The sequence below is a fragment of the Elgaria multicarinata genome, chromosome 11, assembly GCF_023053635.1.
Source record: "Elgaria multicarinata webbii isolate HBS135686 ecotype San Diego chromosome 11, rElgMul1.1.pri, whole genome shotgun sequence".
NCBI lineage: Eukaryota > Metazoa > Chordata > Lepidosauria > Squamata > Anguidae > Elgaria > Elgaria multicarinata.
Window position 1 is genome coordinate 36,664,336 of NC_086181.1, and position 11,420 is coordinate 36,675,755.

Here is an 11,420-nt window from a genome sequence, read left to right on the forward strand (position 1 = left end):
CCCTCCGTGCAAACGTTACCAGGCCCTAAAAGTTTGAGGGAGCCAGCTCTTTTCTGCCCAGACTGTGAACAGTCACTGGTTGATATGACTGTCTCAAGAGCTAGAAGGCTCACTCTCTTGTTTCCTCAGGTTTAAACCCTGTCCGGTGTGTTACCTGCCTTAGCTGTTTTGGCCTTAGGTTTGCTAATCAGGTGTTTGTGTTTGAATGAAGAAACCAGGTGCCTTTTGAGTCAGGAGCTCTTAAGAGAAAAAGAATATCCATGCACCCTAACTCATAGAATTATAGAATAGTAGAGTTGGGAGGGGCCTAAAAGGCCATTGAGTCCAACCCCCTGCTCAATGCATTAATCCACCTTAAAGCATCTCTGACAGATGGCTGTCCAGCTGCCTCTTGAATGCCTCTAGTGTGGGAGAGCCCACAACCTCCCTAGGTCATTGGTTCCATTGCCGTACTGCTCTAATAGGCAGTTTTTCCTGTTGTCCAGCCGAAATCTCTCCTTGTAACTTGAGCCCATTATTCCGTGTCCTGCACTCTGGGACAACCAAGAAGAGATCCTGGCCCTCCTGTGTGATACTTTCACATATCATGTCTCCCCTCAGTCTTCTCCAGGCTAAGCATGGCCAGTTCTTTCAGCCTCTCCTTATAGGGCTTTGTTTCCAGACCCCTGATCATCCTCTGGTCCCCCTCCAGCTTGTCTGCATCCTTCATTAGACATCGCTCCCTAAGCCAGGAAAAGGCCCCACCCTTTCCCGCTGTCCCATCCCTGACTCTACCCACACACTGGGAATTTTTAGAATCGCCCACTGGTTGCCTGGCTCCCAGTTTGCTCGCTGAGCTGCTTTTCCCTTTGTTCCCCAGAAGGTGACGCACAAGACCTTCCTCCTCACGACGGTGCCGTCACAGCTTTGGCCTGGTCCCCCGACGGCAAGATGGTTGCATCCGGTGGGGAACGCGGAGACCTCATTGTCTGGCACCAAGCCAGGGCAAAGGTAGCCAAGGGCATACGCTGGTGGTAGTGCACATGCTCCCCATAATGCAGGGGTGGGGAACCGGCGGCCCTCCTGATGTCGCAGACTACAATTCCCATCATCCACAGCCCCTGGCCGAAGGACCTCCACCGTTGCCCTAACCTATTGATGGAGGAACACAAGCTCGGAGGGGAGGTCGCCACCTAGTGGCCGGAAGTGGGACTGCAAGCTGAGAAGGGCGATTTGTGATTCCGATAAACCGCTTACGTACAAAACGCTGTTAAAAAGCACAGCTACGTATGTCGCACAATATAACAAATAAATAGTTGCGACAGAAACAGAAAAGAGTAAAAAGAAAGAGCGTCATTGCAGCCAGTCGGAAGCCAGGGAAAGCTGGCATATAACAAGGATGCTTCCATGAGGCATTTATGGAGAAGGCCTAGTTAGGAACTGTTATGAGGTGTGACGTTCCGTTGGTCGCACTCCGAAGACCATGCACGTGTATGTAGGGGAAGGCGGTCTGCTCAGTGTCCTGGCCCTGAGCTATTTCAGACTTGGTCAACAACAAGACCCAGAACCTGCTAAATCAATCCCAAGGCATTGTGTAGATATGGCGTGTCCGCTTTTGGAATACGGTGTACAGTTCTGTCCACTGCACCTGAAGAAGGATGTGGTCACGTTGGAAAAAGTGGAGAAAAGGAAAACGGTCAAGAGGCTGGAGCTGCTCCCCTCTGAGGAAAGGTTACAACATCTGGGACTGTTTAGCTTAGGAAAAAGGGGTGAGTGAGGGGAGATGTGATAGAAGTGTGCAAAATTATGCAGGGTTTGGAGGAAGTGGATGGAAGTGGGAAAACTTCTCCCTCTTCCATAATACTGAAGTGAAATTGTGGGAGATTCGGGAGAGATAAAGGAAAGAACTCCTTCCCCTAGCGCGTTGTTGAAGTCACTACTGTAAGAGAACCCCCAATTTGGGTGGCTTTGAAAGGAGAGTAGACAAATTGATGGGAGTGTAAGGTTATCAATGGCTGCTAGTCGGGATGGCTGAATGTTACCTCCAGTATTGGGGGCAGTGTGTCCATGTGTAACAATTGCTGGGGCACATGGGTGGGAAGGTGCTGTTGCTCTCCTGGCCTGCTTGTGGGTTTCGCGTCGGCAGCTGGTTGGCCCCTGTGTGAACAGGGCTAGATGGACCCTTGCTCTGACGCCGCAGGGCTCTTCTGACGTTTCAGGTTGGCCCCCGCTGCATCAGTGCCTTGGCCTTTACGTCCCCGGACACAATCCTCGTTGTATCGGATGGGATCAGCCTCTGGGACATAAAACGCAGCAAGTGCCGTGACAGAACGGACAGGTAAGGTCAGGCAAACCAGCCCTCAGGTCCTTGCGGAGCCCTGGGCCTTGGACTCTGCCCCGCCATCATGCCATCTTGAGACAAAGCTCAACCTCAGGAGAAACTGTGGGGAGAGCTCCTCTGAGCATTTGCAGAAAGCCCCTTTCTGCCGGCGAGCAAGGGTTGATTCGCAGTAGGTTCAAGACAGACCTCCCCCAACCCAATCCTTCTTCCTACCATGGATGACTTGGGGCTGGGGGTGTGGAACTTCAGGGCCATGGACCAAATCTAGCCTGCCTGGGGTCCCACCAGGCCTCTCTTTCTTCCCTCGCCTGCTGATTATTTGGTGGCTTTCCAGCTTCATTGCCTGGCACCAAGCCGGGGCAAAGGGAGCCAAGTGGTGGTGGTAGTGCAGATGCTCCCCCTAATGCAGGGGTGGCCCTCCAGATGTCGCAGGCTACAATTCCCATTATCCACGGCTTCCCAGCTTTTTCTTCTTCTCATTCTAAAACAGCCTTCCTCAACCTGGGGCGCTCCAGATGTGTTGGACTGCATCTCCCAGAATGCCCCAGCCAGCAGCTGGCTGGGGCATTCTGGGAGTTGTAGTCCAACACATCTGGAGCGCCCCAGGTTGAGGAAGGCTGTTCTAAAAGGTTATTTAGAGCTTCGGCTATTGGGCGGTATAAAAATGTAATAAGTAAATAAATAAATAACCTCACTTAAGGCTTAGTTACTGGTGTTATAAGCTTTAGGCTAAAACGTGCTGGTATTTTTGACCCCCACCTACCCACCACTGGAATTCTGCCCCCCACCCCAGAGTGCTTCTCCAAAATTGAATTCGCAACGTCTTATGGTAATGAATCCCCCACCACCCCTCTGACTTGGGGGAATTCACAGGTGCAAGAGGGACGTTGGCTTTAAACTGCAGTGCCTTGCGTAAGTATTCACGCCCCCTTTGACTTGCCCGCATTTCGCTGCTACAACCTGGAATGTACTCCATTTTAATTCCAGGTTGTAACACATTAGGCCTGTTCGGACAAAACACGAAGCCATGGTTAGGCCGCTGACCCTTTTGCAGCAAGTGATAGTGAGCGTGTTTAAACCATGGTTATGTAGCCACCATGGTTCACACAACACTCTAAGCCAGCCTTCCTCAACCTGGGGCGCTCCAGATGTGTTGGACTGCATCTCCCAGAATGCCCCAGCCTGGCTGGGGCATTCTGGGAGTTGTAGTCCAACACATCTGGAGCGCCCCAGGTTGAGGAACGCTGCAGTCTAAGCCATAATGTTTAGCTCAAAACACTTAACCATCATGGTTTAGTGTTGTCTGAACAGGGCCGAGAAAATGTGGACAATTCAAAGGGGGTTGAAGACTTATGCAAGGCACTGTAAAAGGAAAATGGGAGAAAATTCACAGGAGAAGAGAAGTCTGTTGACAACTATGATTAGCTTGTGATGGCTAATGGATCCTCCATGTCCAGAGGCAGGATACCTCCAAGTACCAGACGTGGGGTGCAAAAGGATCCCCTTCCTGGCTTGCTTGAGTCTCCCCAAAGCATCTGGACGTTTTCAGGAATGGGTTGTTTAACTAGCTGGCTCTATGGTCTAATCTAGCCAGGTGAACCCACTGGCCGGCTGACTCGAAGGGAGTGAGCTTCCGGGGCTGTTTTTGATTGCCGGCGACCCCCTGGTGCGCCTCCTTCAAAGGCCTGTTCTCCAGCTGCAGCCCTGCTTCGCCTCCTCAACACGTCTCTGGCGCTGAGTCCCTCTTGTCTTTCCTTCCCTCCCCCCTTGGCTTAGCCTGAGGTACAGGAATCTGCTCCGCCATGCAGAGGAGGCTTCAGTGGTCTGTGTGGGGACGCCCAGGCCTGGTGGCCCACTGGTCCTGGGCCTTGCTAATGGAGGCTTGCTTTCGATGCAGCCAGGAGCGGAGAGTTTCCAGGAGTACCAGTGAGTAGAAGGGTGGCCTGGGAGGGCAAAGGGACACCCCTGCCCCTCCGAAAAGGTGATGTGAGGGAGCGGCCTTCCTCCACAGCTCCGTCTGACCTTCCTCTCCCTTCCTCAGACAGACAGACGGGGTCTGGGATGGCAAGGCAAACGTCAGCTTTGACATATCAGCATCTGAGGAGGAAGAAGGCGTTTTTCACATCTGGGACTCCATGCAAAGGCCGAACTTGTTCAAGATGGTGAGCGACTATTACAGACTCAAAACGTTTTTGGGGTCAGTGAGTGCTTTTGGAATTTGGGGGGTGTCGTGGGTGCGCTCACAAAATGGCTGACGTTGTGTGAGGTGGGGTTGTGCCCCTTCATGAAATGGCTGACACGGAGTTGGGTCGGGCACAAAGTGTTCCATTTCCCAGAAGGCAAAACTGGTGAGGCTAAAAAAACGAAGCAAAACGAAGAGCAGCCGAGGTGGGATCCGAGCTCCGAACCACAAAGCCCTTCTTTTCAACCCAAATAAAGATGGCCTGGGAGGGCAGCCCTCCGGTTTGCAGCATGCCGGCCTCCCAGTAAAAACGAACCCCAGATAATGTTTAAAACCTTGGGAAATAAAAATGGTTTGGGGGTGGGTGGGTAAGGGGCAGGAAGCCTGAGGAGCAGAGGTGACCACAGGTGGAGCCCTCCAGGTGCTGTTGGACTGCAATTCCCATCATCCCTCATCAATCGCTATGCTGGCTGTGTTGGAGGCCCCAGAGCCAGGGCCATTCCCGAGACAGAATCACAACAGACTTCAGCAAACAGGGTGAGCGTTGAACCCACCGAGTTGCTTCTGCCTCCTTTCAGAATCCAGCCAGCTCGGTTATTCCGCACCCAACCCCAGGTGCAACTGATTTCCAAGAAATCTTCTGTTCCCATCCAGAGTCGATCCTGTAGCTATGTTGCCGCTGCGGCCTGGCTCCTTACGCCGAGTGGTTCCTGTAAAGCAGGGGAGGGGGGTGAACGTGTGGGGCCTCCCCGTATGTTGCTGGACTGCAGCTCCTATCAGCCCTAGCCAGCATAGCTATTGATGAGGGATGATGGAAATTGCAGTCCAACAGCACCTGGAGGGCTACCTGTCCCTTCTGTAAGGGGATGGTTTTGATCTGAAGGGGGTGGCCATTGACTATTGATTTATTAAATTGATAGCCCACCTGTCAAAAATGGGGGAGCATTCAAGGCAGCCCACAATAAAATCCCAATATAAACAGAAATGCAATCAAGGGTGCAACCCTCTGCGTATTTAGACGGAGAAAAAGGCGTGCAATTCCAAGCATCCTCCAGCCAGCCATTCTGGGTGGAGCATGCTGGGAATTTGGGGTCTTTCTTCTGTCTAAACATGCCCTTAAAACATTTTAAAAAATGGTTAAAAACACAATTAAAATGCACCCATCTAATTTTTATAAACTTTATATTTTTATACAGTCCAATAGCTGAGGCTCTCTGAACACTTCATAAGTAAAATTCATAAAATACAGCAAATCAATCAAAATATCAAGCTTTAAAAATCTAAAAATGCCATGTAAAGCCAAAATAAACCCAGCTGCAGTCACAGCCCAGGGAAAGCCCACGTGAAGAGATGTGTTTTCAGGAGGCGTTTGAAGGATGTTACTTTTTCCACCTCCCAAACCTCACGAGGGTTTTTTTTTCCCAGAGGGTGGGTGACACTACAGAGAAGGCCCGCCATCGAGGTTCTTAACTGCGACATTCCCTTCATTTCGGAATAACCAGCAAGTCCTCCTCTAAAGATCTTAAATGTCGTCTGGATGTATATAAGGGAAGGCGGTCTGCTAGGTATTCTGGACCCAAGTTGTTTAGGGCTTTATAGGATAATGCCATAACTTTGTACGTGGGTCGGTAGCTAACAGCTAGCCAATGCAGTTCTTTTAACACAGGTATTATGTAAGCATTGCTAGGTATCCCAGTGAGCACCCTAGCTGCTGTATTCTGCACTTGCTGCAGCTTCTGAACCACGCACGATGTCAGCCCCGCATAGAGTGCATTGCAGTAATCTCATCGTGAGGTTACCAGTGCATGGATCACCAGGGCTAGGCTACTCCTATCCACGAACGGACATAGTTGGCATACCAATCAAACTTGGTAATGGGCACTCTGGGCCACCAGTGACAAAAATGGATCCAGGAGCACCCCCAAACTACAGACCTGCTCCTTCAGAGGGAGCGCAACCCCATCCAGAACAGGCAAACACCCCAATTCCCAGATGGGAACCACCAATTCATAGGATCTCTGTCTTATCGGGATTCAGCTTCAATTTATTGGCCGTCATCCAAGCCATAACTGTATCAAGGCACCGGTTCAGAAGGAATAAAGAATATATATAAAGAAATAACACCCAGCCAGTTAGAACCTTCTTCAACTGCAACCCAAGGCCTGCCTGGATAAAAAAACATCTTTACCTGGTGGACAAAAGAGGAACCTGGCCTAACCTCCATCGCCAGGGAGTTCTGGAGCCACTGAATCACACTGCCCCTCAAAGCCCCTCCAAATGTGCTTCTGATGGCAGGCCTGAAGGAAGGGCCTCCTCAGAAAATATTAAAACCTGGGCCGGCTCATACGACAGAACACGGCCTGCTGTGTCTGACCTGTCCTTTCCTCACCAGAGCTGCGTCTTCTTTTGTTTTGTTAGAAGGTGACCAAGTCTGGGAGGCTAAAGGACATCTCGGAGACCGCCGAGAACATACCTTGGACACCAGACAGGCCCTCTGCCTGGGTCACCGTGGCTCGGCTGATCAAAGGTGAGATTGAGGCAGCTGCATTGCAACCCACACTTGAAGTGTGTGCATGAGTGAGTGTTTTGCTTCCACAACACTTGCATTTGAATCACTTGGAAGTTTCTAGTCCTCAGCATAGAGTCATTTGGAACTATAGGGATGTTCCCTGCTTCACCTTCCCAGAGGAGCTTGGGTTGGCGCCCTGCCTCTGGAATAAAAACATACAGACTGAAGATATTAATAGACCGATTTTAATAAGCTACAATAATTTGAAGAATGTAAGGCGCATAGTTGGGCGTGAAAGGTTGGCATGATACCTGAACAGCCCTGCGTAAGGCAGAAGTGAGTTGATACTGTGTTACGGGCAAGGGCAAGGGTAGGCGCCTGGGGTGATGAATAGGTGGTAGGTTTGGACCAAGGGGCAGTGGAAGAGAACGAGGCATTGGGAGGGCATTTAACTGCATTTTACGTCTTGCTTTCCTTTCTGGCAGGGAAGTTCCTACTATGTGCAGACTCTGAAGGATTTCTCTGGACTCAGACCCGGCAGAATGAGGAGGGAGTGGATAAGTGGAAAGCCGACGGCTGGCAGAAGAGAAAGGTGTGGAGGAGAGGACTCAGAACTGTACTGGATTAGACCCTGTGAACATGGGTGGGAGGTCTTCTAGGTGGCTTGAGTCATGGACCCGAAGAGTTGAGGTGGGCCAGTTATAGTCCTCCAGATGTTTTGTCCTACAATTCCCATTGGACCTTCGGCCAGCATAGCTGATGGTGAAGGATGATGGGTGTTGTAGGCCCAAACACCTGCTCACCCCTGCTGTAGACGGAGTGGGGATCCTAAGCGCTTGAGTGGGAACAGTGCACAACGGAAACGAGCTCAGATTTCTATGACTCTGAGCCACGGATTTTGCAGCAGACCAGCTTTTCCTGAGACGTAAGGATTCCACAGACGTGTGGACTATTTATTTTCCTTTCCAAAATTTTACGCAAATTTAGTCGTAGAAAAATATGTAAAATGGAAAACACTGGATGAAAACTTGCATTCTCTCCCCCCCCCCCCCCCCGGCTAAAGCATGTGAATGTGCATTTCTGCAAATGTAAATTTGCGCAAATTCAGGAAATTGTAAAAAAATCTGGTTCCAACTAATGAGCAGACGATAGAATGAAAAGCATCTGACAATCCCCGAAACAGAAATGGAACGGATTTTATAAAATCCCTACACTTGAGTACTGTGGGTTCAAGTTTCCGTAGTGTTTACTCACTCTGGGGTTGGTGGGGTGGAAAGTGTCTGCATTGTGGAGAATTCCAGCAGGCTCCACTGAGGGAGGTGAGAGGGGGACGCAAGGCCGCTCCACCAGCCCTGCGGAAAGACAGGTTCATTTTTTCCTCTTCCCTGCCCATCCCTTTTCTCCTTGGGTATTGTGTTTCTTTGGATTGTAAGCCTGTGGGGCAGGGACCATCTTGTTTGATTGTAAGCTATTCTCGGACCCTCCTTGGCTGAGGAGCAAGATAAAAATACTTCATTTATTATTTATTTCAACAAAAGGCCATTGGTGGGTTTGAAGTTTACATACATAAAAACAAATACAGCAAAACCAATGCTAAAACCCGTATTATTATTATTATTTTAAAAAAATAAAAGCAGGAAAAACAATTTTAAAACAATTTTAAAAGGAGAGATAAATATCAGAGCAGCCAAAACATGGAAAAGGATAATTTTAATATCATTAACAATAAACTAAGCAACAGCTAAAAAATTGCTTTTGGTACCCAGGACTCTAGAAGTATATAGTGACTTTTATAGCAAGTGGCTTTACAAGTCATCCCCTTGCAAATTGCTTTGCCAATCACTATATTTTTTTATTTTGGGGTGGGTGGGTGGATAAAATTATCTGGAGTTGATTTTGCATTCCCCAAGCAAAATTGGCTTCTTTGTTTTTTAAAACATTGGTCTCATTTGGGTTGAAAGCTGAAACTTGCCCCACTGGTTTGAATTCTCACCTCATTATTTTCTTCAAGCCAACGGAAATATGCCTTCTTGATCCCTAACCGTTTAACTTTGCGGGGCCTGCAGATTCACAGCGACAAAATCACAGCTCTGCACGTCCTCGGAGACAAGACTGTAACAGCATCACATGACCGGGATGTGAAGATTTGGGACAGTGACACCATGAAGCTCGTAAGTGACTCCAAAGAGAGTAGGCCCCAGAACTATGAGCCCTCTGACTCACAGTTTGCTTGGGCCTTCAGGGAAGTTTCATGCATGTCTACAAATACCAAGTGAAACATTTTGCAGTCTCTGCCGAGCGTGTTTAAAAACATGGGCGCATTACAGGCACTTATTACAGGTGGCCCCTATTTTGCAGAGCCCTGATCGGGCTAAGCCATGGTGTGATTTGTTGAAATCGGGCTTGACACTGAACCCATTCGCCCTTCAAACTAACATGGTTTGTTAAACCAGCTATAAACCACAAATAGAGCCATGGTTTGTTGTTGGCTTACAAAGTCTGGCTTCTTTAAACCATGGGTTGTGTCGATGTCTGAACCGAGAACCAGAGCTTATCCGTGGCTTGTTTGCGGTCTGCCCTCAAACAGGCATTTGGTTAGAGCAGCCTAGAAACAAACCCGCTCTGAAGTCTGGCTAAGTAGACAAGAAATAGGAAAATCAGGGCATTGTTTTATTTACATGTGGCTTAAACAACAAACCATGGTTAACACAAACCATGGCTTAGTGCTATATGCGAATGCAGCCACTGGCTCTCTATGCTGTGTTGGTAGGGGAGAATGTGTTTTTTTCAATGTAATATGGGAAATGAGCTTGAGCCTGCCCGCTTTTTCTGTCACACAAGTGGCTACTTGTGCCCCTTGCAGGGCCAGAATCTGGCTCAACAATTAAATTTGTCCACTGGATGGCACAGCTCTCTGATGGTGGGAGGAGGATAGCCCCACACCTCTCACCCAACCCTGTTTCTTCCCTTAATCTCAGCCTAAAAACTGCCCCCTCACCCATCTTACGCTTCCCTTCTCCCAAATGAAGCCTAGTTCTCAGCACAGTGGTAAAACTGTCAGGGTGGGGAGCAGTGCTTGGACGCTTCTCTATGTAGGAAATCAGCACAGCAGGGAGAGAGGGCTGCACTGGAAACCTTCTCTGATCACCTGGTTTGCTAGAGGGAGGCTGTGCTTTATTTTGGGGCCTCCGTCTGTCTGAAATGGTACGGCCCAGAAACAAGACCTGGTACCTCAGGAAGAAATAGGCCAAAATTCTGAGACTAGTTGAGTGTTCCCAAATCTGGCACCCTCCAAATACGTTGGACTACAACCATTATTCCAAAAGGGGGTTATGGGAGTTGTAGTCCAACACATCTGGAAGGTGTCAGGTTTGGGAAGGCTGGCTTAGCTGGGGGCCAACTGCATTAAGACCACGCACAACTGTGCTTAGACAAGTCTCTGGGCCCTGGTTCGAGCCTGAACCCTTCCTCGCGTATTTTCATTCCTTTACCTAGATCCTTCCTTATCCTTTCTGTTCTGTAACCATTTCCCACCATCCCGTTTCGCTTACAGCTGGGCCAGTTCCGATGCCATGCCCCAGTTTCCTGCCTCCAGCCTCACCCCAAGGCCGACTCTTCGCTCAACTTCGCCGTGGGTGATGCTTCAGGCAATGTCTACTTCCTGGCATGGGACTGCCTCTCTTAACTAAGGAGCCGTCTTCCTGGGGAACCTCCAGATTCTTCCCTGTTGCACGCACCTTACAACTCCCCCCTTTCCAGCCTCAGAGGCATCAACGTTGCCGTTTCAACTTCTACAATCTCAGCCTGTGGATTCCGGGTGATGAAATCACGGATTCCTTTTCTGTCTTGAATGGCTTGGTTGACTAGGAGGCAGTACTTGGGGCTGTTTAGCAACTGTGAGCTCTGTGGCCTACGCTGAGCTAAACAATCATGGATGTGAAATGAACCTACTAAATAAATAAATCCCGCTGATCCTCACTGCAGTCTAGGTTTTATCGAATCTAATTCCATAATCCTGTTATTGCAAGGGGACAAGAAAGATGGTATGTTAAAATTCCAGATGCTGTTCCTTTTCAAAGCCTGCCTATTCTTCATACTGTTTTTTCCCCCTTTACAGTTCAGTTAACCACCTATTCCTGTCTGAACATGATCCTGAATCTTTCTGGAAGCTTTAAAAAGCATCTCTTAACGTCCTCTGAACCCCTCTATTTGTATATATCCTCCTTCCCCAACCTGGTCCCCTCCAGATATTTTGGACTACAACTCCCAGCATTCATTAGTCATGCTAGCTGGGGTTGATGGGAACTGAAGTTCAAAACATCTGGAGGACAACAGGTTGGGGGAAGTATCTCTTTTGGAGGAAAAATCAGAATAACGTGTGATTCTTCGGGGAAAGCGCTATGTGTAAA

At 49.1% G+C, this 11,420-nt stretch overlaps 1 protein-coding gene across 4 annotated transcripts in view; it reads left to right on the plus strand.

Moving 5' to 3' along the window:
- TEP1 (telomerase associated protein 1) overlaps positions 1-10,989 on the plus strand; it is a 75,315-nt gene extending 64,326 nt beyond the window's left edge. For 3 of the 4 annotated variants that reach the window (XM_063137970.1, XM_063137973.1, XM_063137974.1), the window contains exons 49-56: positions 860-990; positions 2,199-2,317; positions 4,097-4,246; positions 4,362-4,482; positions 6,921-7,029; positions 7,497-7,603; positions 9,078-9,182; positions 10,565-10,989. In XM_063137970.1, the coding sequence (XP_062994040.1) occupies positions 860-990; positions 2,199-2,317; positions 4,097-4,246; positions 4,362-4,482; positions 6,921-7,029; positions 7,497-7,603; positions 9,078-9,182; positions 10,565-10,696 (974 nt within the window). In that variant the 3' untranslated portion in view covers positions 10,697-10,989. The remainder of the gene's footprint in view (positions 1-859; positions 991-2,198; positions 2,318-4,096; positions 4,247-4,361; positions 4,483-6,920; positions 7,030-7,496; positions 7,604-9,077; positions 9,183-10,564) is intronic. The other variant, XM_063137972.1, reaches the window with a different exon arrangement.
- Positions 10,990-11,420: the final 431 nt, after the last annotated feature.